The following is a 27,292-nucleotide window of genomic DNA, read 5'->3' on the forward strand; positions in this document are numbered from 1 at the left end:
CACACACACACACACATAAACATATATATATATATATATATATATATATATATATATATATATATATATATATATATATATATATATTTAATATATTTATTTTTTATTTCTATTTTTTTCAAAATTCCAATCAAAACACTACTTGAAAAGCAAGTCTGGAGCTTCAACTTGTGGCGTCAAACTGGGTCCTGCAAGTGCAAGGGGTTCCCAAAAACACAAGAGAACCAGGGATTTGGTCCTCATCATGTAGCAAAAACCAAGGTGCGCACACACACACACAGGCATCTTGAGCATCCTACATGCGCCAACTGTTTTCAGGCTCACGCTTGATGAGTGTGCTTCGCCGTTGCTGGGCAACCTCTCATCCTCCACTCATCCTCACTCATCCTCCAGCTGTCGCCTTGACACATTTACACACCGAAAAGCTTCAAGTTCACGCGCGCCCGACACACACATTCCAAATGTCGACAAAGCGCGTGATTCATCCCGTGTTGCAGGTGCGCCGTCAGCCTTTTGCACAAAGCGGAAAAGTAAACAAACTATGACATGTGGGTCAGTCGGAGGAGGTGCTTTGCCACCTGCAAGATGGCCACACAAAAAGACCCACAAAAAAAAGGAAAAACAAGCTTCACACTTGTTTTCTGATCAACTTTAGAACAGATGACGTCATGCCTTGTGTTCACACCGGGGGCGCTAAGCACTGCCAGCCACTCGAGCTGCCAGCCTCTATCCATCTATCTATCCATCCATCCATATACCAAGATCGAGTGTTAACAGGCTGTTAGATAGATAGATAGATAGATAGATAGATAGATAGATAGATAGATAGGGCTATCTATCTATCTATCTATCTATCTATCCATCCATCCATCAAGACCGAGTATTAACAGGCTGTTAGATAGATAGATCTATCTATCTATCTATCCATCTATCCATCCATCCATCCATCTATCTATCACGTTCCACCACGTCCCTCAGCACGCACCGTATCAACATCCTTTGGAGCTCTGTTGCTGTGGCAACAAGTCTCAGGCGGTGCCGCAAGTGTGGCTGGAAATCCAGAAGAAGGCGCTGTTTACCTCACTGCCGACTGCAAGATTGGAGCATGGGCTCTACAGCGTAGCTGATTGGAATCTTCTCATCCGAGTGGACCTTCCCACCCTCTTAAAAAAAATCACTCCAAACTATACGGTCAGATGACTAGAGCAGAACATTTTACTGAAATGCATCGTGCTCATCACAAGGGGATTTGTAGACACTTGTCAAACGCTTTGGCTCAAAGGGCAGCTGATAGGGTCATAGGTCAAGGGTCAACTCTGTGAGATTAAAAATAGGATTAGTTGGACAATCTTTTTTATTTGTTTATAGTTTTTGTGATGACACACAAACACACTACACACACATACGTATGTATATATATATATATATATATATATATATATATATATATATATATATATAGTGAGGGAGGATGGTGTGGCTTCCCTGGTGCTAAGCTAATCCCTGGTGCAATGGTTGCGTGTGCAGCCATTTTCTCATGATGATGTCATCAACAAGCTTCGTCATCATCGCCCTCGGTGGAGTCCAAATGTTTCGCCTGCACGCTGCGAACTTTTTCCTTTTTTTTTTTTTTTCTTTGCTTGGTGTTGTGAGCCTAAATTGGAGCGAGACTCAGATGTGACGTGAGCTTGCGATTTAAGGCGGGCTCGGACCCAGTTGGCGCTCATGAAGGTTTTTAGGAGGTTGGCGAATTGCTGGAGCGTTTTGGCTGGGTCGCGATTTCCTCCAAGCGGACTCCGCACGGACGACGTCTCGTCCTCGGCGTTGTCCCGCCGAAGTTTTATTTTTAGCGGACTGACTGTGGTAGCTGGTTCCAACTTAATATGGGAATGGCACGTCGGGCCTCGGGGTCTTCTTTCATGGGCCGGGACGGTGCTCTTCCCCCAACGAGACTTCCAACAGGTGGCAGTACAACCCCCCCCTTCCACCCCCCACCCTTCTAATTGTGACATTTTTGGCAGCCCCGCGTCATCAGCAAATCCACGTGGACCCGCTTCTTAAAGGAAGGCGCTCGCCGTGGGTCCCGCTCTTCTCTCGCCAGCCGGGACAGGAAGCAGGATTTGGTTTTCGGGACCATTAAGTCAAGGTTGAGAGCGGAGGAGAGGACGAGAGCCATGAAGTGGGCCTGGGCCATATTGGGGGTCCTCCTCTTCTCGGGGGCGTCCTGCGAAAACGGCCTGCGGATCCCCGAGTACGACGGCAAGGACCGCGTTCACGACCTCGGCGCCAAGAACTACAAGTCCGTCATGAAGAAGTACGATGTGATGGTCATCTACTACCACAAGAACGTGCACGGGGACCGCGGCGCCATCAAGCAGTTGCAGATCGAGGAGCTGGCTCTGGAGGTGGGTCGGCAACGGGATCGGGATCGGGATCGGGATCGAGTCCGGCCTGCGATCGCTACAGCTTAAAAAAAAAATCACTTCGCACTGAATAATCAGGACCAAATAGCCAAACAGGCTAAACAGACCAAACAGCTCCTGCAATTTTTTTACAATTCAATAAAACGTTTTTAAAAAATAAAATAAAAAATTCCCAACTATATAACACACCTTTGTATGAGATGCAACCTCAATTTTTGGGGTCAATTTTTTTTACAATTCCATAAAACGTTTTTAAAAAATAAAAGAAAAAATTCCCAACTATACAAAACACCTTTGTATGAGATGCAACCTCAATTTTTGGGGTCAAATTCTGGTCTTTCTATGTTAGCGTGAATAAAACACACCAACATTTTGGTAACAATCTCAAAATTATAGGAAAACAAAATAATCTTATGGAAAAACCTTCATCTTTTCTTGTGTTCATATCCATATATTCCCCAAATATAAGATACATGACGTGTAAGAGATGCACCCTTCATTTTGGGGTCAAATTCTGGCATTTTCTATGCTAGCTTGTCTGAGACGCACCAACTTTGGCAGCAATGTCAAAACTAGAGCTAACCAAAAATATCTTTTGCAAAAGTCTTCATATTTTCTTGTATTCATATCCTTAAGTTATATATTTGTTGGGCATTAAGTGTGTTTCAGGTTTGCCACACAGTGAGCGGTCAATGAACGCCTCGCTAGTGTAACGTTAATACGCACTTAGTTGTTTTTGTGTTCCACCAATGATATGTTTGCGTGTATACGCCAAAGGACCGCATTTAAAAAACGAGTCAAATGGAATACCTTCCCGTGTTCTCTAACCCAGGGGGTTCTCAAACTTTTTGGAGTAGGGGACCCCTTTTAGGAAGCAAATTTTCCAAGGACCCCCGTTGCAAATTTTTGCGGACATTGAACAAAAAAATCATGTCAGCCAAACATAAGTGCCGTATATTCAGCAACAGATTCACTTTGACAAGTATATTTGTTACTTTTCAGCTCTACTGGTTTAGGAAATAAACATAGCAAACTCTTATTTTTAACTTAGTTGTGTCAGTAGTGCAGCTCTCGCTCATTTATATTTTAAAACTGTAAAGAAAATACAGCAAACATAACCATATGTAACTTATATATCTTACTAAATGTACACAGATCACGCAGATTAAATCAATCATACACCTGAATTGCAAATGATCTTCCTTTCATTATCAAACGTTAACTGGATGCAAACGAGTATGATTATCAATGTGAAACATTCGCACCTGCTAACATTTACCAAAAGGAAATACCAAGCACAAAAGAAAACGCTAACGAGATAACCACATACAAGGCACGATACAGAAAAACTAACATTAGGTAGCTTATTGACAGTCACAAGTTGGACAGACAAAAGACTCATTTTGAGCATATTAGCATAAATGACAACATTCCAACGAAGAAAACACAACTCACAGACAGACAGCAACTGTTCCAACACCGTCGTTCCCCCACCAAAAATTGCACTACCAACAACGGCCAGAGTCGGCGCTAAAAACAAAAGACTAAGTCAAACAAGGCACAAATCTAAAAGATCAAAAGAGAACTGGGAGTTATGTTTCACGTGTGACATTGGAAACAAAACCATAAAATACTGTAAAAAAATCTCCCGTTCTCTGCTTGTGCTGTGAAGATTCCGCATACTTATCTGGAAAAAAAAAAGACCTGATGCTGTGGGAACCTAGCATCTGCATCGAGTGACATTTCACCTTTTTTTTTTAATCCGCGTGCTGGGAGCAAAGTCAGACTGTTGCTATGGAAACCAAACCAAATTCCGCATGATTAGCAGATCATTTCACGCGGGCATTTTTTCCCTGCAGTATTCGTAGTTAATTCATCTTTATTTCGTGACAGGATTCCACTTTTTCAATTCATAACGAAGGCTTTTTCCAAATCAACTTCAGTGCTTGTTTCTGCCAGCAGAGATCGCTAGTTTTTACAGAAGCTTCCCAAAATGACGCCGTTATTTGATGAAATTGGACTGATGGGACTCCCAATCCATATATTGTTTGAAATTCATTTAAATAAATTATAAATTGGTCTGTCGCATTGATGTTTTAAGAGATTAACTGCCACAAAACAACAACGATAAGTCAACAATAAAAAATATAAAAAAATTTTTTGTTGTCAATTCATCTTTACTTTGTGCTAAGAATCTACTTTTGCAATTCAAAGAAAATGTTTATTTTTTCAAATCAACTGCAGTGCTTGTTCCTGCCAGCAGAGGTCCCAAAATGACGCTTTTCCAATAAATTGTCCCAAATGGCCACAAATGGACCATAAAAGCGACATTTGAGCACGACTATTACTGCGCATACATTATCCTTAAGATTGAAGCCTGACGAGCTTCTGTTTGGCGTTCAGTTCGCCTTCAATCGCAGATGGACCGACTTTGTTTGGCGTGACATTAACCGCATTTGCATACACAGCGCCACAAATGCAAAGTTCAGACAAAATTCTCAGACGTGAGCCCAACAACAGCGCTGATTGTGGCATAGTAAATTTTCCACAGACAATAGAATCGAAATAAAATATTGCACAGATTGTCAAAACACGTCGACTTTCAATATGGCATCCAATACGGCAAATATAAAGTGCACATAAAATATGAGTACACATTAACGACAAGAGCCCTCGGCTTGCTTGAGTCTCCATAATACTTTTGAGGCCTCAAAATGGACAAAAATCCACACAAATTTTGGTTAATCATATGACTTAATTACAAATGCTATTCATTTCAATACAAAATGTTAATTTGATTCAAATGAGTACTTATGAATGCAAAACCTTTGCATATGCTAACATATAGCAAAAGGAAATACAAACGAAATGAGCTAAAACAAGCTAATTGCATACAAGAGAGCACTATATAAGATGCAGATACTCTTGCTAGCATGTTATCCACAGTCACAAATTGATGGATCAACAAACTGATTGTTGCCATATTATCGGAGACGAAGACATTCTTACAAAGTAAAACTTACAGACACTCGTGAGACACAATTCCCAACGAGACAACAACATGTGTGTCACCGTCCTTCCTCACTACGGAACGTAATATCAACAGCGGCCAGAGGCGGTGCCAAAAAACAACGATCAAGCCAAACAAAGCACAAAAGAATTAAGCGTTAAAATTTTGCTTCTCAATTAGATTTTGCTTGCCCCCCCCACCCCCCAGGAAAGAGAAAACATTTTGTGCCCCCTTCCCTACTTACCACGCCGACCATAAATAAGATTAGTATCTATACAAATTGTATAAGTTTACCTAAAACTGTATCCTTGTTTTTAAACTGGCACAAGGAAAAAGTCATGTATAATAAATAAATAAATAAATAAATAAATAAATAAACCACTGTTAGCTATTTTTACAGTATTTATACAGGTTAAAGAAGCCAGGGGTTTCAATTGGGTTTAATGCTGCCCCCGAGATGATTTTGTTAAGTATGATAATGAGCTGAATTGTTTTTAATAAATGAAAAACTTGACAAGTTTGATTATTTTTCATGTTAATGTTTAAAGGATAACAGTGACGTTGTGCTTGTACTATTTGTATGTACTATGTATTATATGTACTATGGTCCTAAGTCACACTGTCCTTCCTCACTACAAAATGCAATATCAACAGTGGCCAGAGGCGGCGCCAAAAAATACGATCAAGTCAAACAAAGCACAAATGAATGAACTGTTACAGGATAAAGTAAATCAGTTCCAAAACGTCATTATTTCAAGAACGGCCCACGCGGCCCATTGCCAGTTGGTCCACGGACCGGTACCGGGCCGCGGACTGGCAGTCGGACCTCATGTGCTATGTGGTAGCACGCTCTTAACCCTTGTGGCATTTTGTTCGAAATTATGGAAATTTCTTTGAATTTTTCTTTCATGATTTCATAAAAGAATCAATAGGGGAAAAAGACACCAGGGAGCTTAAATTTCCCGAAAATGATTAACACTTAAAACTTCAAAATGCAACGATTCTGACTTTTCTTTGTGATTTCAGCTGGGATGTACGAGATTTTTTTGTACAAAAATAATAAATTTTGGACCATTTAAGGCCATTATAATTAAAATTTTTGCCATTAATTTATATAGGATTTATGACATTGATTTTCCTGCGATTTTTGCAACATTCCGTTGAGCGGCTCTTCAACTATGTCAGCAAACAGCAAATTCTTTGTTGACTTGTGTTTCACCTCAAGACAGTAGGTGGCGGTAGAGACCAGTTAAAGTGTCATCGTCACTCCACAGGCCACAAACGCAGACCGTGCAATACAACCGTATGGATAAAAGTGATGCCACTGAGCAATATGAGTGGTTGAAGGAAAATATTCATAAATAACTTTAATTATTACGCCTTTAAAAGCATTTACAAAGGAAGAGGGAAAAAATGCAATATGTATAGAATGTGCACAAGGGTTAAATATGAAATTCGAGCCATTTGGACCAAGTGAATTTGTCAGTCTGAGACGTGAGGGACGCCAGCGTGTCAGGTGTGTCTTGGCCTGGCCCACTTGCGTGAGGAATGCTTTTTCTTGCTACCAACAGGCCTTCTTCATGGCCTTAAATAGCTCACCTCTCCTCTAAATACTCTGCGCCTTGGAAATATGCTGCAGTCGAGGGGGTGGGCACTTCGCTTGCTAAACTCGTTAAAAATAAGATGATATTGCGCCGTATAAGCCGATGCGCCTTATACAGTGCATAAACCACCAGTTTTCATTTTTGAGAGCCAAAAAAGAATCATCTTCATCTCCCTGTGAATTGTTCAATTCTTACCTCTGTGTTTCAGCTATGAATGTATTTTATGCAATCATTTCTTTAAAAACACCCTATCTGACATTTCGATAAGCTATATATGCTCCAATTTTGCAATAAATATGGTGAGGTTCTGTAAAAAAAAAAAAAAAAAAAAGAAAAAAAAATACTGTTTTTGGTTGCAAATTGATTAAAAAATTTCAGTTTCATATTCATCCCCAGGGTGTCCGAAGATTCTTTTTAGTAGCCTGACTAGGCTGACTTTGAAAGGCTCATAACATCGTAAAATAGAAATATACTTTCAACCCCTCAAAATGTTTGGTGGCATCGGCCCTGTCCATACATGTATAAAGGGTTTTTATTATTCTTTATTATTATATTTTTTTGGAGGGGGGGAGACCCCATTAATGTACAGAAACTGTAAAAATTCGAAAACTGCAAAAATCAGGGGCAAATGCATGATAAAACACGGGGTTTTCAATCTGTCCAAAATGGACAATATTTCCGATTTTGAATGGCAGTAAATGAGCTGGACGTGGGCTAAATTTGTAGCCCAAACCTCCCTTTTGCACGCAATTCGGAGGGACGGCAGGACAGCATCTTGAAAGTCGACATGTTTTGACAACCCACGCAATATTTTAGCCTCCTGGTGTTTTCTTTTTCATTTTTTGAAATCACACATCAAAAAGCCTCAGTTGGCTTTAAATTACCCCCGGAGTCAATTGAATCACAATGATACTCTATTAAACTTTTATTATTGATCCAAGTGGTATCTTAATGTAATCGAAGGGGTATTGTTGACATTCCTCAGATAAGAAATCTCCTATGACAAACTGGTGATGATAAATTAGTCGAAATATGAAGTAATAACAAAGCGAGAACTCGATGAGTTCTCGTACTTCTTCCTATGTGTTTATAAGCTGAATAAATCAAATTGAATGGATGAGAGAGCAAAAAGCAAATGTACAGTAAGCTGCAGGTAGCCAAGCACCTGTCGCAGCGCCTCAAGTCGAGGCCGAGACCTCCCTTTCTCATGTGGGCTGGGGGGGGGGGGGGGGCGAGCGGCGGCTGTCAATTGTTGGCTCTGGTTTCGCTCCGATTTAGAAAGTGCAAGGCAGCAGTCCAAAGCTTTTGCTTTTAAGGTCTTGAGGCGGACCGGAAGCGAGCCAGGAAGATGACAAAAGAAGGGCTGTCAAAGAGGGGAGGGAAGATTGGAATGCGGCCAGCAAAAACAGAAAATCCTTTTTTCTCTGAAGTGGACTGTCAGCCACGGATTGAAAAGAAGATATTTAAGCAGAAAGTTGGGGACATGGCCCTTTTTTTCTTTACATTTTATTGTGTCATCTATTTTTGTTTTCATTTTATTGGTATTTTCTTTTTTTTACGAGCAGCACCAACATATTTCCACGCTTGGTTTGTTAGAATAGTGCATCAACACAATAGTAAAACACCTGTTTGTGTTTACTGGTGAGGAGTGCCCCCTGGTGGCGAATAAAAAAGACACAGATAAGCTGCGCGGGACTATAACCGTATAAATTGAACCAACCAAAACCAGCCACATCTTCAGTTTTATTGACTCGTCTTGGAAAAAAACAACAAAAAAAAACTCAAATCAATTGTATAGGTTAACATTTTATGACTGCCACACTTGACATGTGGGGTAATATGAAGGAGCACAAACAAATGTTCATACTCAGATTGTTAGAATATTGCACCAACACAACAGTAACACATCTGTTTGTTTTTACTGGTGAGGAGTGCTCTCTGGAGTCCTTCCTGAATATGTTTTTGAACAGGATCGAAGGCGTGCACCCTTGTGCAACCACGTTTCATTGGCTTAGTTTGTTAAAAAAATAAATAAATCACTAGATCATTAGAATACTGCGCCAACACAACAGTAGAAGTAACACACCTGTTTGTGTTTACTGGTGAGGAGTGCCCCCTGGTGGCGAGTAAAAAAGACACCGATAAGGTGTGCGGGATTATAACCGTATAAAATGAACCAATCAAAAACAGCCACATTTTCAGTTTGAGAAGGTGTGCACACTTGTGCAAACACAAGCTTAATTGACTTGTCTTGGAAAAAAACAAACAAACAAAAAACCCCTCCTATCAATTGTACAGGTTAACGCTTTATGACTGCCACACTTGACATGTGGGGTAATATGAAGCAGCACAAACAAATTTTTATACTCCGATTGTTAGAATATTTCACCAACACAACAGTAACATGCCTGTTTGTTTTTACTGGTGAGGAATGCCCTCTGGAGTCCTTCTCGAACATGTTTTTGAACAAGATCGAAGATGTGCACCCTTTTGCAACCACGCTTCATTGATTTACTTTGTTAAAAAAAAATCACTACATCATTAGAATACTGCACCAACACAACAGTAACACACCTGTTTGTGTTTACAGGTGAGGAGTGCCCTCTGATGGCGAGTAAAACAGACGTAGCTAAGTCTCACTGGACTATAAGCCGCAGGATTCAGCGTATGAGAAAATAGAAACGGCTTAAAGTCCATAATTTATACTCACATATATACATACAGTATACAGTGATCCCTTGCTACTGACCCCTATTGCGCCCTCGGTGCATCATGGAAAACAAACAAACAAAAAGCTATAGTTGGGGCAGGAATAGATTACAACTCCTGCCCTCATTGGTCGACAGTCACTCCGGAAGCCAATCACGTGTCTTGTAGGAGTACCCGTTTCCCTGATGAAACTAAAACAAACTGCTCTTTTATTTCTTTCTTTTTTTCTACAGCTGGCAGCCCAGGTTCTGGATGATCTTGAAGATGAAGACATTGGATTTGGACTTGTCGATGAGAAGAAAGACAGTGCAGTGGCCAAAAAGCTCGGTAGGCTTCTCTCTATTTTTGCACCGAAGGAACGCCGATTGTTTGTCCGCTAATACCTCTACATCTGAAATTAATACGTTCCGGAAATCATTTCGTAATCATCATTTAAGGTTCGTAATGCGATAACTAATGCCAATTTTATGTCTGCTCTTTCAATGTCATACTAATAAATGATACAAATGCATAACAAACTCTAACAAATAGATTGTCAATGTGGCTTTCGTATCCTGAATTTTCTTTCGTAACTAGCGACAATATTTCGTTTCGTGTCGTAACCTGATTTTCTTTTTATAATAGGATGCGTTCGTAAGTTGAGGTACCACTGTACAGTGGTACAAGTGCTGTAGCAATTGCCTCTTGTTAAGAAAAATTCAGCTTACGAAAGGCCTCGCCGGAAAAACATCGTCTCGAGTAACGAGAGAAAATTCAAGAAACGAAAAGGCCGCATTGTTAGCATATCATATGAGATACGAGACACCAAGCGCACGCGCCGTCATGACTGGAATATAATACGTTATCACAACTTGTCATGTTGGCCATATCTGTTACAGTTTGTCATTCTTTTGCCAGCTTGCCCAAAAACCAGACAATAGTTTTTTCGCACTAACGTTTACTGAAGTCTTCCACTTTTCATCTTTACTCGTTTCATCCACACTTCCCACCAATAATTTTAACTGTTAGCACTTACAAACTGTTAGCAAATACATACACAGGAAGCACTTCGCATGACCCCAAACTAAACCAAATTCAACTTACATGCTCAAAATTATATATATATATATATATATATATATATATATATATATATATATATATATATATATATATATATATATATATATATATATATATATATAAGTAAATGATTCCTGAATCACTGGAAACGTACAAATGAAACGTCCTAAAAAGATGTCTGTCAACAGAAACACACTAGCACCATCTCAAGGCAAACAAGTGAACGGGATTCATATTGTTAACTGCGAAAGTGAATTTGATTCATTTAAAGGGTTTAGGAGCATATTTTTCACTTGTCATTATACAGTATTTTGATGATTATGCACTAATGTAATTCTAATATGTATTTTCACAGTTTTTAATGTATTTTTAGAAATGAATAATATTAATTTAAAGGCTTGAGGAGCATTGTGGGGGGGCTTGGAATGGATAGGCATTTTACATGTAAAAAGTGTCTCTACTTATGAAAGATTCAGGTTACAAAATGACTTTGGAAATGAAGTAATTTCATAAGTAGAAGTACCACTGTACTTCTTTCTACTTCTGGCGGACGCTAGCGCAGAATCCCGAATATAGGCGTTATTTTTTCTTGCGTCTACCTCAAACGATCCTCTCGCCAGGCCTGGATGAGGTGGAGAGCGTCTACATCTTCGCCAACAACGAGATCATCGAGTACGACGGCGAGCTGGCCGCCGACACCCTGGTGGAGTTCCTATATGACGTAAGTGAGCAAGAAGCAGCTGACTTCACCGAATGCTGAAAGAGTGGAAGTCCTCACTAACCCAAGGTGGGCTTTCCGTCAGCTGTAATTTGGCCACAGAACGGCCAGATCGGCAGAAAATAACTCCTCAGGGAAGCAGTTTCCTTTTTATTGTTGGTAGCTAAAGTTCGGTCACGTGACACAAAAGCGGAAGTACTTTCGGCCAAACATCCTTCTGGACCTAACCGTAATGGTTTTTGTGGGACGACTCAGGTGATGGAAGAACCCGTGGAGATCATCGACAATGAGCGGGAACTGAAGGGCTTCCACAACATGGACGAGGTCATCAAGCTGGTGGGCTACTTCAAGAGCGAGAAATCCGCCCGTAGGTGGACGGCGCAGGCGCGCAAAGGAACGCTCGGGCCGACCGGCACCGTCCTTTCAGCCTGACGTCTTTTGCAGATTTCATCGAGTATGACGACGCCGCCGAGGAGTTTCACCCTTTCATCAAATTCTTTGCCACCTTCGATCCCAAGGTGTGCGGCCTGCCGTCTTCTCATCAGCGTCGGGACTCTGTGTCTCATTTGTTCAGTCGAATATGAAGCTCCACACAGCACTTGTGATATTTTATTTTTGCGTACATCAGTAGGTCCGAACGGGCCAAGGGTTCGATCAAACCCGTCTTAGGATCAGTAGGTCCTAACTCGGGTTCGATCGATTCCCAAGGGTTCGCCGGGTTGGTAGAGGTCGATTTGTTGTGAGCTCATGCATTGTGTTGGTTTCGTTCTGTAAACAAAGAACCAAGAGGTTCATCTCGAGTTAAAAAACATCACAAGTTCCTGATAAAGCTTCATTTGGCCATCACTAATGCAAAAAAAGGAAAGAGACATAAATTGTCTGTGTGCCTTCAGATCGCCAAAAAACTGAAGCTGAAGATGAACGAGGTTGATTTTTACGAGCCCTTCATGGAGGAGTCGGTCACCATTCCCGGGAAGCCCTACACAGAGGCCGAGCTGGTGGAGTACATCGAGCAGCACGACAGGTCCACGTTCAAACCTTGAGAACCCAAACGCTTCCTGCGAACAAGTGAGTTACTCTGCCGTGCCGTCTTCGTTTTCAGGCCCACTTTGAGGAAACTGGAACCTCACAGCATGTACGAGATCTGGGTAAGGACGTATCTAAGTAGACACGGAGCGGCCCACTGAGCATTGACTCCATCTCTTGTTGGTCCGTCCCACACCAGGAGGATGACATTGACGGCGAGCATATTGTGGCCTTCGCCGAGGAAGACGATCCAGGTGGAAGTCCGATGCGTCCGCTCTACTGGATCCGCCGTTCCGACGTGACTCCTTTTCTTGATTTTGGACTCCTCCTCCAGACGGCTTTGAGTTCCTGGAGATCCTGAAGGAGGTGGCACGCGAGAACACCGACAATCCCAACCTGAGCATCATCTGGATCGACCCCGACAACTTCCCCCTGGTAGGCGCAAGTCCTTATCAGCGTGGCGCTCCTAAGTTGTTTGAGGACCTCGGGTCTAATGTCTGTGACCGGGCAATTTGTCTCAGCTGGTTCCGTACTGGGAGAAGACCTTCCGCATCGACCTGTCCTCCCCCAAAATCGGCGTGGTGGACGTGGAGGACGTAAGCAGTCTTTGCTGTTCCCGTGCACGGCTTTGGCGGGTGAAGCTCATTTATTAATGCCGGTCTTCTTGTTTGGGCAGGCCGACAGCGTGTGGATGGAAATGGACGACCACGATGAAATGCCCACAGCGGACGAGCTGGAGCGCTGGATCGAGGACGTTCTCTCAGGAAAGATTGACCCGGACGATGACGACGAGGATGATGACGACGAGGACGAGGACGATGACGACGACGACGACGATGATGACGACGATGATGACGACGATGATGACGACGATGATGACGATGATGACGACGATGACGACGACGACGACGACGATGGTGACGACGACGACGATGACGAATAGAAACATCCCAAACATCTTTCAGTCCAGTGGTCACAAGGGAAATAATTTGTGACCAAAATCCCGATGAGAACCATGGATTAAAACTTGCCGACCCCCTTTCAGTCCGGTTGTATCAGCGCAGAGGATTTTTCCACTTCCTGCGTACACAGAGCACTTGGCCCACAGCACTTGGCCCACCACTGAACGAAAGCACGGGTTTGCTTGAAAAGCTGACTGCGCCGGCGTTTTGTATCTAATGAAAAAATGCGCCAAGAATAATGAGGAAAATTACAAATGAAAAGAAAGAAAACATGCTGAAGAGTCTTAAAACTATCCTTGAAGAACTGGCACAAATTAAATTCATAAAGTGCCGAAGCTGTTTCTGTTCTGTAATCCCAAATAACAAAAAAAAAAAAAAAACCCTAAAAACTAAAACACAAAGTTCTGCTTGTATTTCTTTCGATATATACTGCACAGCACACAACGGGCAAAACATTTGCTTTGCTTATGGTCCTTTTTGGCGATAAGAGCTTCTGGGTAGATCGCCTTCATTTTCATTACACCTGCACATGTACAAGGTATAACAATGAGGCTTCGGCCACGCCCACAAACAGAGGGAGTGGCTCAAGTCTGGGAAAAAAAAACGCACATGGCGTCAACAGAGAGACTCTAGAACATATCTCGCACAACATGTAAATGACTGGGGAGGGGTGGGGCCAATTCCGTGTCCCCACCGGGAGCGGGCAGATGCGGTGCTTCCTCAAGCGGCAGTCACATCGTGTGGGTTGAATTTGAGAACGACAGAGGTGTTGAATTATGACGGTTGATATGGTGCCTGTGTATGTGTGCGTGTGTGTGTGTGTGTGTGTAAGAGTGTCCTTCAGTTGATATACCAAGCATACTGTCCCAGTTGGAAAAGGTGCTGTCTGTTGATCGGTCCAAGCGCACTTGGTCGGAGGAGGTAGGGAGCGGTAATCGATGGAAACATCTCATCCAGGAGAGAGGGTCCAGATAACAGTCGTTTTGGGAGCAGGCCGACAAACAAAGTGCCCGACCTTGAGTCCATAGCATAAGACTCTGAAAGGACTTTTAATTAGCCGAATTAGCAATCGGTTACACTTTGAGGCAAAACGCCAACTTCTTCGCGATGACAGCTGTTACACACAGCTGGTCCAAAAGAATATTGCAGTCCAGCACAATGATAGCGGACACAGCAGACATCACACGACAAAGACAGCAAAGTAGGAGGTAAGCGGGAGGGAGAGGAGCAGAGCAGAAAAGCGTCCACTTCTGTCGAGAACCAGCGGAGGAGACCAGGTTCATAACTCCAAGCACTTATATCCAGTGTCAAATTCATCTGGTTGAGTCATTATTTCTTTGCAACACTATTACAGCACAAGCAGTCATCTGCGGGAAGTTTCCGAATCAAAGAAAGCACGGAGTGAGATTTCAACAGGGTTCATTAGTGGATCTCACAAAAATCCAGGTTTTCAACAGAGGTGTGAAGACTTTTAATACCCGCTGCTTTTGTATACATTGGCAACTATTATCCCTAAGAAAAAACAAAACAAAAACAATGAGACCACCACGATTGGAGCTTTTTCAAATCCTGTACTGGATTTTTGTGTCCGTCTGGAAAGACGAAGCCGCAACAAAATCGCTATTCTCACAAAAAGCGACAGCTTTACAAGGTCCGTGAAAATGCATATCGTGTAATTCACAGGTGTCAAACTCAAGGCCCGGGGGCCAGAACCGGCCCGCCACATAGTTTTATGTGGCCCGCCAAATGCTGATTTGATTTCAAGTTTCTAGCTAAACTTGCAGGTTGTTTTAATAAAAAATAAAAAAAATTCTGTTCAAGATCCATCTTTTGAACAGTTTTTACCAGCCTCTGATTTCAAAACTAGGTAAGGATGTAAATAAGTGAAAATGGTGTTTATTAGACACGTTTTCCTATTTTTAAGTCCTAAATTTTCAGAATTTTAGAGAAATTCAGGGGTATGTTAAAATTTAAGCAATGACTGACTTTTTTAGACTGTTTTTAGATGTATTTATACACCCCTGGTCTAATTGATGGTAAATGCAGAGCTCTGCAAAGCGTCGCTGGATCGAATCATCATTTGTTGAGCAATTCCTGCGATTCAAACTCCAACGGGGTTTTCCCGCACAGGTTCGAAACCTGTTCGTGACGCCAACAGGTCAGAGAATAAATACTTGCATTTGGTGCGGTTTGATTGAACAAGCCTGCCTATATTTAGAAACACAGCCTTTGCTTTCAGAACAATATGAAGCCAGGACATTCCATTACACTGAGGAGGCGTCGTTGGACAGCCAAACTGACCATGCGTGGAGAAACATCTGAACGTTTGTATGACACTGGGCCCATGCCCAGCCAAGTTAGCTATCACTCTACCGCAAGTTCAAATTTACTCTTAATAAGTTGAAGCCTAAACCAAAAACACGGACTGAGAAAGAACTGTGAGTACTGACCAGGCTCGACGGAAGCAAACAGTTCTTTTTTTTAGGGCTTCACGTCGAAGCACCCGTTGAAGGTAGAAGAGTAGTAGGCGTTTTTTGCCAGGTCCTTCTAGCTTTGCTGAATCAGGGCTTTCTCGGTGACGGGACAGATGACAACGGTGTCGGAGGCTTTGTCGCAGCAGTACAGGTAGAAAAAGGGCAGAATCTTTTCGCTCACCCGCTCGCTGAAAGTGTAAAGGTGCGTGCGAGCCCTGACGTCGTAGAAGGCTATCTGGCCCTCCTCGTAGTCCACATACACTCCCACCTTCTTGGGTTTGGGATCGAGCGGCAGCGGGATCGGCGGCACGGTAGACACGCGGTATCCTTGGCCCTTCTTCATGGCCAGGGCCCAGTAGCCGTGGGCGCTGCTCACCGAGATGCGCCCCTTCCTCTTGACGGACGACTTGGCCACGCCCAGGTACCAGTCATCCTTCTCGCCGACCTGGACTTCCCAATAATGCCTGCCGGAGGTGAAGCCCTCACGGCCCAGGACAATGACCACCGTGTCGAAGCGTGCGGGGTGATCCGGGAGGTCCTGCCACGCCCCCAGGTGACGCACCTGCCGCCGGTCCTGGGAGAGCTGCAGCCACGGGTTGGCTGTGTCGGGGTCCAAAGTCACGTCCTCTGCGGAGGCCAAGATGGTTAGTTCGTTATGGGCTACCAAAGGCAGGCGCGTTTGGGGGCTGGCACCCGGCATACCTGTGTACTTCACCAACTTCTGGAGCTCTACAGGTAAAAGAGAACAGGACAGGGGAAAGATTTGTGCTTGGGACACTTTCGTTTGGGTTTACGATAACATTATTGCGCGAAAGTTGGTTGAAACCAGGTGTCAGATATTTGTGAGAAACTATACACAAACAAGGAGAAAAGCATTTTTTCTTGCCCATGCATGAGGAGAACGCAAAAAGAGGGTTCGGGAAGGCTGCTTTAGAGCGCACTAGAATTGTACTCATGCAGCCCTTCTCCGCTCTCCTCGTGCATGAGCTGAAATTGAATGCCTTTTCTCTTTCTTTGTGTATAGTTTCTCACAAATGTCTAACAGGTGAACCTGACATCAAGCCAGGCCTGATGATTTGTCGCGGCACACTGATCGAGAAGCACCGATCTAGTCTCCTAACACAAATCCCTATCTGATGGATGCCGGGTTCGGAATCATTCATCACCCTTCACTCAAACAGTAAAAAGGAAATTTTTTTTCGAGAAACTTTCAAGCTCCATGATATCCCAACTCAGATCTCGTGACGACGGAACAGAAATGAATGAATGACGCCCAACACGGACGCGGTACCTCTGTCCGCCAGCTTGTCCACCGTTTGCTTGAGAGTGCTTTCCAGTTTGGACACAGCCGTCCTGATCAAGCCGACGCTTACGTCAGTGGGAACGCTCGTGTCTGTCCAGTCGCGGACGGGCGGGGTGGCGCTCATAGCCGGGAAGTTCTAAGGAAACAGAAGACACAGAGGAGGCTGGCTGGGAAATGACAAAAGAGCAGCACGGCTGGAGTTGCCGTGGGCAAGGGTCGCATCTTCGCCCACCTTCAAGAAGTGAATATGGTCGGTCCTGTCCATGTTCTCAAGGTCAACGCCGCGGCTTCTCAGTTCCTGGATCTCTCGCTCCAGTTCAGCCACCAGATCGTGCGCTCGTCTCTCCGTGCGCCTCCGCTCCTCCTCGATGGCCGCCACCACGTCGGCCTGAGTCCTCTGGATGGAGCGCACCAACTCGGAGAAGACCTGCACGCTCTCCTCCGTTTCTCGCCTCGCGCTCGCCTGCCATCAGAAGCCGACAAGTACCAAGTCAGGAGGGGCTTGGAGGCTTTTCCAAACACCTTCTCAAGTTCTCACTTTGTTGAGCTCCACTGAGCGTTTGATGTCCTCAACTTTCCTTACTCTGTCCTGGATCAGCTGCTGCACGTCCACTTGGATCTTTTTCAGCTGAGCCTAGAACGACGACGACAGCAGCATGAGTACACTGGAAGTTCCTCCAGAAACGAGGCAATCGATTTAGTAGATGTTTACGAATGGGCCCTCTGAGTGTGAACGTGAAGTCTGCGCCGATCTCCTTTGAAAAGCTGCTCCCTGACCGTTCGATGGGAATCGGTCCGATCGACTCGTTCACCTGGCTTTTTGGAACAGGTAGCTAAACGTGTTTTTTTCCGAGATGCCCCGCTTCCTCACGCGTCATTTTCACTCACCTGCTTCTCGGTCCATTCCCGCTCCACGGGGATGGTGTAGTGCGCCCGGTGGTCGGTCTCCGTGCACAGGACGCACACGCACATCTGATCCTTCTTGCAGAAGAGCTCCAGGAGGCGCTGGTGCTTGGGGCACATGCGGTCCTCCATGTTGGCCACGGGCTCAATCAGCTGGTGCTTGGTGAACCTGCCGGCGTGCGACTTAAGGTGCTCCTCGCAGTAGGAGGTCAGACAAACCAGGCAGGATTTCACAGCTCTGGGACGACCTTCGCCCAGGCAAACATCGCAGAGAACCTCCTGCCAGGACGGAGATGCCGGAGGAGGGGCCACAGAAGTCGAGGATGCAGGGGGCTCCGCTCGAGGCTTATGCGTCTCCTCGACTTCCTTTTCCTTCGTCTTCATTTCTTCTTCATGGTCGTCCTGCAAGAGTCGCTCCTCGTCCTCTTTCCTGCGCCTTTCCACGCTCCAACGGTTCCCTTTGGCGACCTTCCCGGCCGCACTCTTCAGCCGCATCTCCTTGAACTGCTCGGCAATCTCTCTCAGGACCGTGTTGACGCTCAAGTCGGGCCTCTTGTAGAAGGACTTTTTGCACATGGGACACTGATAGAGCGGGCTGCTCTTCCAGTATCCCAGGATGCAAGCCTGGCAGAAATTGTGCCCGCAAGGGATGGACACCGGATCGGTGAAGACATCCAGGCAAATGGAGCAGTGGACCTGCTCTTCCGAGAGGTTCCCCGGGGAAGACATCCCTGCACGGCGGAGAGGCAGCGTCATTTTAACCCTCTGGCCTGTTTCCCACCTGCTATGAGGGTTAGATGCAGAAATGGCAGTTAAGTCACACGTCAGTGCATCACAAGTCTCAAGTCCCGACCTTGTGCTTTGGAGCGAGTCCCAAATTTCTCTGATAAGAAATATCAAGCAAGAGAGGTGAACTCCTGAAATTTGATGATGCTGGACCAGGACAAGATCACCAATGATATGGACATGTACAAACTTGTGAGAATTGGTGATTTCGTTTTGATACCATTGATTTTAGGTTACTGTTATAATTGTGGGTATGTTTCCAGTACGAAAAACCCCAGGTAAGAAGCACCCCGCTAAAACCTAGTGATCCAAGCAAAAGCACCTTAAACCAAATAAATCCCAAGTCCTAAAATTGCCAACTTATGTTTGGACCCAAATCAATTGGTGTGATTTGAAATATTACTCCCCACTCCCAGCTTCCCTTCCCCCGTTCGCCCTCCCGGTGGAAAGGGCAACGTTTAAGTCGCCCGTCGGTTGTCAGTGGAACCAAACGGGAAGACGCGACGACACGCAATGGTCACGGAGCTTTTGACTGATGAGAGAAGCGGCAAAATGCAAAGGAAAGCGAATGAGAACAAGGACAAGGCACTTTTGTCTAAGTCTGAGACTCACCAGTCGCTTCGAAGCTCGGCCGCGCACTGACACATGAAACCAGCACACACACACTTGGACCCAAAATATACAGTACCCCCCTCCCCTTAACCCAGATACACAAGCATGGAAAGGCCCACGGAAGGACAGAAAAAAATCATCATGCTACCCGTCACGTCTTGAAGCATCACGCCAACTTTATTCGCAACAAAATTAAGTCAAAATTTTGGGACGCCCGTAGCATACGCTTAATGAGCCCAATGGGACTCCACATTGAAGGATTTTTTTTGTTCTGTGTCTCAGGCGGTTCTGGGTGGAATCCCATCAAAAGTCCGGAGAGCAAAATTACGGCAACTGAGAATTTGCAGGAGTTTTTCAAAACTCTGGATCGAAACTCATTCAGAGCTATTTTCAGACTTGAATATATATATATATATATATATATGTGTGTGTGTGTGTGTGTGTGTGTGTGTGTGTGTGTATGGTTAGCTTATTAGGAAGCTCTGCAGAGGCTTGAAAATGACCCTAATCGTTGGAATCAGGTGTGTTTTAGAGAGAAAGTTGAAAAAACATGCAGGATACGGCCCTCCAGGACTGAAGTTCCACACCTATGCCCTTGGATATTCACCAGAAAACTTTGTGGGACTTCTCCACGCTTTGGCAAAGTCAGATGTGTTTGACGGGCGTGATTGCGAGAGGGGACGTGTTCTTGCCATCCTGGCCCAGGCAGGGGCTGAAGATGGGGTACAGGTTCTCCGTAAAAGGGTGCAGAAAGGTGTAGAGGTGCAGGCGGGCCTTTGGGTCGTAGAAGGAGACCTGGCCGCCCTCGTAATCCAGGAAAACGCCCACCTTGGCGGGCTGAGCCGGCAGCGTGAGGGGGAGGCGGGAGGAGGCCAGAGCTTTCACCTGCCCGTTCTTCAGCCACAGGCACCAGTAGCCGCCGGCGGGACTCAGCGTGATGTCGCCCTTGCGGCGGGCCGAGGCGTTGGCCACGCCCAGGGTCCAGGCCGTCTTGCGGCCCACGTCCACCTCCCAGTAGTGGCGCCCCGAGCTCAGAGCCTCCCGACCCAGGACGAAGAGGGCTGGGCTGAAACGTTTGGGGCCCTCGGAGTGGGCCGTCTTGCGCTCCTCGTACCTCACCTGCCGGCCGTCCTCTGACAGCACCAGGTTCTTCTGGGCCGTGGCCGGGTCCAGGATGACCTCAGCTGAGCGACAGAAAACCCGTCGGTGACTTTGTGTGCGCGTCGGCCGTTTTCAGCGCGAAGCAACTTACTGGCATAATTCTGGACCTTGCGGAGTTCTGAGGCGCAAGACAAAGAGGCCGCATTAGAACCCGGGTCGAAAGGTTTTTCACTTTGAAAAGCAACCTGGACCTACCTTTCCCATACAACCTCTTTAGCTCCTCCTGGAACTTGCCGACGAGGCCGCTGACCGAGGAGCGGATGGTCCCGAGGTAGAGGTCCGTGTTGACGCTCACGGCTGACCAGTCGGTGGGCTCCGGGAGGGGGGGCAAGGAGGCCAAGTGCTGCACGGAAAAAAACGGGAACAAAGACCCCATCCGAGATCCGGATGAATGACAACCAACACTGACAGTTCTTTGAGAGTGCTTTGAGAAGCTTCATTTAGACCACGGGCGGCCAAACACCTTCAGAAAACTTGAACCCAGGGTTAGGCTTTTAATGTAGGATTTCAATGTAAGGTTATGGTTTCAACTTGAGTTGTTTTTTTAGGTTTTTTTTCATACTCGGGTTTCACGTAGTGGATCAAATTTAGGGTTTCAAAGTTGGACTTTCAACTAAGTTTGCGGTTTAAAAGTAGAGTTTCGATCTAGGGTTAGGATTTCAAAGTGAAGACAGTGAACTATAGTGGTTTATAAAGTAGAATTTTACTCCCGGTTTAGGGTTTCAAAGTAATGACAGTGAACATGGGTTTATAAAGAAGAATTTTACACCAGGTTTAGTGTGTTAAAGTAGGGTTTAATCGAGGGTTAGGGTTTTAAAGTTACGGCATTGAACCAAGGTTTTAAAAGTCAAGTTTTAAACTGGGTTCAGGGTCTAAAAACAGCGTTTCGTCTTGTGTATAGAGGTTAGGGATAGGGTTAGAAAGGAGGGCATTAACCTTAGGGTTTTAAAGACGGCTTTAAACTAATCTAGGAATTAAAAATAGGGTTGGAATTCAGAGTTAGTTAGGTTAGGGTTTCAAAGTAGGGTTTCAATCTAAGGTTAGGCTTTCAAAGTAAGGGCATTGAACTCAGGAATTTGAAGGAGTTTTAAACTAGGTTTAGGGTCTAAAAATAGGATTTCATCTAGTGTTAGGGTTTCAAAGAAGAGCATTATACAGTACTTAGGTTTTTAAAATAGGGTTTCACAATAAGTTTAGGGATTAAAAGTGAGAGGGTTTCAATCGAGGGTTGAGGTTTCAAAGTCAGGCCATTGAACAGAGGTTTATAAAGTAGAGTTTTGAATCAGGTTTAGGGTTTCAAAGTGGACTTTCAATCTACAGCTAGGGTTTCAAAGGAGGGACATTGAACTTGGGGTTTTAAAGTAGAGTTTTAAACTACATTTGGGGTCTGAAATAGTGTTAGAGTTTCACTCAGTGTTAGGGTTTTAAAGGAGGGCGTTAACCCAAGGTTTTCAAGATAGGTTTTACAACCAGTTTTAGGGTTTAAAAGTAGGGTTTGAATTTAGAGTTAGGGTTTCAAAGTAACGACATTGAACCTAGGTTTTGAAAGTAGGTTATAAAACCAGATTTAGGGTTTTGAAGTAGAACATCAAACATTGCTTTTTCATGCTAAGTTTTCAAAGAAATACATTGCACTTAGGTTTTAAATGTAGGGTTTTAAACTAGGTTTAAGGTTTCATTCTTGTGTTAGGGTTTCATAAGAAGGCCTTAGACTCGGGTTTGGGACCCGACCCATAGTTTGGATACCCCTGATTTGGGTCAAACGCAGTCATCTGTTGGCACATCTAAGCGACTGGAGTTCAAAACAAATGAAGGATGCGGATGACTTTGATATTGCTTTACCTGCAAGAAGACCACTTTGTCCTTGTTTTGGGCTTGGATGTCCAACTCATGACTCCGCCTCCTCAGCTGACTCAATTCGTTCTCCAGACCTCTCGCCAGCTCCTGAGCGTGGCGCTCGGCCTCGCGCTGCCTGGTGGCGATCAGCTCCACCAGCTCCGCCTGACTTTGCTCCACCAGGCGCTGCAGTTCGGCAAACACCTGCCAGCTCTCCTCCAGCTCCTTCTGGGCGCTGCTCTGCAACACATACAAAAAACACACGCAAGGGACACAAACACGCACACACATGTTTACATTCTTGATCAATCCCTTATCTTCAACGCACAGACGCTTTCTGTTTACAACAGTTGGTGCATTCAAAAAATACAAGATCAATTTCAAGGGCAAGTGAGAAGTTCTTGTTTTTTAGACCCCGCCGGTCCTGAGTAACGACAAGTTTTGAGAGGTAAGGCATCAGTAAAATGCAGGGCTGTTAGTCGTCCAATTTTATCGGACTGGGCTATTCAAAACGACAAAAACAAAAGCGTGAAAATACATCTTCGGTATTGAATGAGTTTAAGAACTGAAAACCTTTCAATGGGGGCATATTTTCATCAGCCCTGTTTCGACCCTCCTTTACACAAAGACTTGAAAAAAAAATATTATATAAGTACTTGGAAATGAATGTCTGGGCTACTGAAAAGAAACAAGCAAAAAAAAACAAAAAAAAACATGAAAGTACGTCTTTGGTATTGAATGAGTTAATGAAGTGAAACCTTACAATGAGGACATATCTTCACCAGCCATGTTTAGACCCTCCTTTATGAAAGGACTTGACAAAAAAGTATATTATAGCAGTACTTGGAAATGAATGTCTGGACTATTCAAAACAAACAAAAACAAAGAACGTGAAAATACGCCTTTGGTATTGAATGAGTTCATGAAAACCTTTCAATGAGGGTATATTTTCAGGAATAAAAAAAAACCCAGTGGAATCAAGAAAACATTTTCAGAGCCAAATGGCCGAGTCAAAGACAAGTCTGGGTCAAATTCCAAGGGGTCCGGGTCAAAAACCCGCATTGAGTACTACAGAGCTGGTGAAGTGAGGTTAACGTTTCATAGTCGCGACTCGCCCACTCATTAAAAGCACAAAAGCAACCCATCGGGTCCGCGCAAACAAAAGCACGCCAGGCTTTTCCTCCAAACGGGTCGCACCGGTCGGACCGGCGCGTTTGAAGGCAACCAGAAGCTTTCAGGGCCTTGTGATGCTCCTTGGCACCAGCTGCAGCACTGCAGAGGAACCACCACAATGTTTTGCCTCCAAAATAGTGACCTTAAATAGTGACCTCCAAAGTCTTGGTCTTTTCTTGGTCTCAACTTCCAAAGGTTTTGGTTTTGTTTCGGCCTTGATGTCCACAAGCCCCTGTCTTGTTTCAGTCTCGATCTCCCAAAGTCTCAATCTTGTCTTGGTTTCAACTTACAAAGGTCTTGGTTTTATTTGAGTCTCGGCCTCTAAAGGTCTTGGTCTTGCTTAGGGGTCGACCTGTAAATGTCTTGTTCTTGTTTCAATCTTGACCTCCAGAAGTCTTGGTCTTGTCTTGGTCTCATCATCCAAAGGTTTTGTTTTTGTTTCGACCTCGACCTCTAGATGACTTGGTCTTGCTTAGCTCTTAGGTCTGCTTAGTTCTTGTTTCATTCTTGATCTTGAAAAGTCTTGGTTTAGTTTCGGTCTTGACCTCTAGATGACTTGGTCCTGCTTAGTTCTTAGGTCTGCTTAGTTCTTGTTTCATTCTTAATCTTGAAAAGTCTTGGTCTTGTTTCGGTCTTGACCTCTAGATGACTTGGTCTTGCTTAGTTCTTAGGTCTGCTTAGTTTTCGTTTCATTCTTGATTTTGAAAAGTCTTGGTCTTGTTTGGTCTTGACCTCCAAAAGCCTTGATCTTGTTTGGGCCCTGGCCTCCAAAAGTCTCATTCTTGTTTCACTCTCGGCCTCCAAATGTCTTGTTTTGTTCTCGACCTTTAGAAATCTTGTTCTTGTTTCAGTCTGGACCTTTAAAAGTCTTTGTCTTGTATCGGTCTTGACCTCAAAGTCTTTATCTTATCTTCTCTCTGTTTCGACCTACAAACGTCTTGATCTTGTTTTTTTCTTGACCTTTAAAAGTTTTGGTCTTGTCTTGCCTTCTTAAAGTCTAGTTCTTGTCTCAGTCTCAACCTCTAAAAACTTGGTCTGAACTCGTCTCGGACTCGTCTCCAAAAAGTCTAGGTCTTTCTAGGGCTTGGCAAAATTTGAAGTCTTGTCTCGAGTTCCACTTTTAAAAGTCTTGGTCTTGGCACAGTCTCTGCCTCCAAATGTATTTGTTTTGTCTGGCTCCTGACCTTTGAAAGTCTTGATCTTGGCTCGGTCTCTACCTCCAAATGTATTTGTTTTGTCTCTGTCTTGATACCACTTTTGCTAATGTCTTGATCTCGGGTTGACCTTGTCTGGGCTGCAACACCACATGTTGGCCTTTCCAGGCTCATATGCAACAGAGATGGGACACTCAGCAGGACCAGAAAGTAGAACGTTTGGCCAGCAGATCATTGTAGCTCCTGTGGCGAGGTTTTTACTTTCTGAACCAGGATTTCCCTTTTCTGATCTCCAAACAGCAGAAAAAGAATGCAAGTTCATCACGGCTTTCGTTTTGTTTTTTCTTTCACGTCTTACATCACAAAGCTCCATTCCCTTGCAATCCCGACGGAGGAACAACCAACCGTTTCTAAAGCAGTTATCTGTGGATGCCAAAAGACGCTTGCAATTTGAAAAGATTGACGAGCGCTCCCACCTTGATGACCTTTATGGATTGCTTGAGTTCCTCCAGCTTTTTGGCGCGCTCCTTGATCAGGTGCTTGAGCTCGGAGCGCTTCTTGGCCAGGCCGCTCTGCGTGACAAAAGGCCGGGTCACGTGAGCAGGTGGGGGGGCGCCATTACCGCCGTCGCCACCCACCATCTTCTTCTTCCACTCGTGCTCGGCCGAGACCACCTCGTGGGACTTGTGCGCCGTTTCCACGCAGGCGCTGCAGACGCAAGCGTGGTCGGTGCGGCAGTAGAGCTCCACGAGTCGCTCGTGCTTCTTGCAGATCTTTTCCTCCAGGTGGAAGGTGGGTTCGATCAGGCGGTGGGACGTCAGCGACTTCACCTGCGCGCCGGGACGGGAAGGGATGATTTGAAAGCGAGAGTCCTGGCAACATTGATTTATTTTTCTCTGAAAGCGTTTTGTGTACGGGCCTACCTTTTTATGATGTCTGAGATGAGTTTCACAGAAGGATCCGGGGCAGTTGACGCAGGACTTGCGCGCCTTCATCTTCCTGCCGATGCAGGCGTCGCAGGGGACGTCCCCGTCTCGCGCGTAGTCACCGCCGTCGTAGCCCGGGGATCCCGGCTCAGGGCCCAGGTTGAGCAAAGAGCCCCGGCCGGAGGACCCGGCCGCGTCGGATCCGCCCCCGCCGGCCAGCGCCAGGCCCCGGAACTGAGAGGAGATCTCGGCCAGGACCCGGTTGACGCTCATCTCGGGCCTCCGGCCGTAGCTCTTCTTGCACATGGGGCACAGGAACTTCTTGCTGTGATCCCAGTAGCCCTGCAGGCAGGCCTTGCAGAAGCTGTGGCCGCACGGCGTCGACACGGGCTCCACGAACACCTCCAGGCAGATGGAGCAGCTGAACTGGTCCTCGCTGAGAACCCGGCCTCCCGGGGAACTGGCGCCTGCCATCGGGCAGACGGCGGGGAGACACTCGCTTTAGACGGCAGGTTTGGAAACAACAAACAACTCCGGGTCCGGACGGGCACCCATCCAGCACGTTTTCCATGTAACCCTCCCCGGCATAAAAATCGAGCTTCTTCAGAGATTCCTAAAGAATTTGAATCAGGTTGGGTGAGGAAGGTTGCACAGAAAACTTGCTCCAGGACCGGACTTGGGGTGACTGCTGCCTAGTGTGTCAAAAGTCAAAGCAGATATTCAAATCAGGCCAATAGCGTCTTTGTAATTTGCGCCAAATTAGAGGCGGGGCTACGTGGTGGCCACCACTTGTCAGGTTCTCAAACAGCGAGCATGTCCAGCTGCGTATCCAGATCCACGGATGCAAAGGAGAGATTCGTGGTGTCTCGCGTGGTCATGGTTGTGCTAGAAATGTTTTGTCCTCGCAAGTTTTCAAATCGTAAACACCATTTAGAGTCGTACTCATGCGGATCGCCGAACAGGGAATTGTTAAACGTCAAACGGGCATATATACTTGGCTCAAAAGCCAAGCAGGAAGCGGAACCGGGAGGAATGTGGAACGACAGGAGCTTCCACCTGCCGCCGCCGCCGTCGACAAGTGCAGATTTTCACTGAGAAATTGTCACGTGCTCCACTTTTGGAGGGAAATAAGGAATATTCTGGGCTAGCAAAAAAAAAAGAAATTCTAGTATGAATATATGAAGGGTAACTCATAAGACGCCTCATGAGCATCTGCATACTGGTGTGTTAAACATAACAGAAAGCTCCAATCGTGCCAGGCAACCAAAGGCAAATAAAAGTGACGAGAAGCACCAATGGAGCAGAAAGAAAAGTTAAAGAAGCGAAACTCACCCTGCATGCTGTCTCAACGCCGCTCCCTGGGCAATGAAGCCGTCCCGCTTCCACAGATACCGGGTGAGGCCCGCCCCCCTCTGGGCGGCGTCCTGAAAGCGGACACCTCAACGCAACA

At 45.2% G+C, this 27,292-nt stretch overlaps 3 protein-coding genes across 3 annotated transcripts; 1 reads left to right on the top strand and 2 right to left on the bottom strand.

Moving 5' to 3' along the window:
• The first annotated feature begins 2,026 nt into the window (after positions 1 to 2,026).
• Positions 2,027 to 13,857, top strand: casq1b (calsequestrin 1b). The gene is made up of 11 exons (XM_088416518.1): positions 2,027 to 2,405; positions 9,980 to 10,073; positions 11,429 to 11,529; positions 11,782 to 11,893; positions 11,971 to 12,044; positions 12,420 to 12,550; positions 12,629 to 12,674; positions 12,752 to 12,806; positions 12,887 to 12,987; positions 13,074 to 13,148; positions 13,229 to 13,857. Exons 1-11 carry the CDS (start codon positions 2,175 to 2,177, stop codon positions 13,493 to 13,495), a joined length of 1,287 nt encoding a protein of 428 aa, XP_088272644.1. The 5' UTR covers positions 2,027 to 2,174; the 3' UTR covers positions 13,496 to 13,857.
• A 785-nt stretch (positions 13,858 to 14,642) lies between these two features.
• On the bottom strand, positions 14,643 to 19,436 carry LOC148428743 (E3 ubiquitin-protein ligase TRIM39). Its single transcript, XM_088429549.1, has 6 exons — positions 18,180 to 19,436; positions 17,830 to 17,925; positions 17,524 to 17,754; positions 17,280 to 17,427; positions 16,691 to 16,717; positions 14,643 to 16,615 (listed from the first exon to the last, which is right to left on the bottom strand). Exons 1-6 carry the CDS (start codon positions 18,948 to 18,950, stop codon positions 16,062 to 16,064), a joined length of 1,827 nt encoding a protein of 608 aa, XP_088285675.1. The 5' UTR covers positions 18,951 to 19,436; the 3' UTR covers positions 14,643 to 16,061.
• Positions 19,437 to 19,443: 7 nt separating this feature from the next.
• On the bottom strand, positions 19,444 to 27,226 carry btr12 (bloodthirsty-related gene family, member 12). Its single transcript, XM_088429536.1, has 8 exons — positions 27,175 to 27,226; positions 25,840 to 26,309; positions 25,555 to 25,746; positions 25,393 to 25,488; positions 22,596 to 22,829; positions 20,949 to 21,096; positions 20,845 to 20,871; positions 19,444 to 20,776 (listed from the first exon to the last, which is right to left on the bottom strand). Exons 1-8 carry the CDS (start codon positions 27,179 to 27,181, stop codon positions 20,238 to 20,240), a joined length of 1,713 nt encoding a protein of 570 aa, XP_088285662.1. The 5' UTR covers positions 27,182 to 27,226; the 3' UTR covers positions 19,444 to 20,237.
• Between the last annotated feature and the right edge of the window lie 66 nt (positions 27,227 to 27,292).

The sequence above is a fragment of the Hippichthys cyanospilos genome, chromosome 1 (assembly GCF_059441005.1).
Source record: "Hippichthys cyanospilos isolate Australia breed blue-spotted pipefish chromosome 1, RoL_Hcya_1.0, whole genome shotgun sequence".
Taxonomy (NCBI): Eukaryota; Metazoa; Chordata; class Actinopteri; order Syngnathiformes; family Syngnathidae; genus Hippichthys; species Hippichthys cyanospilos.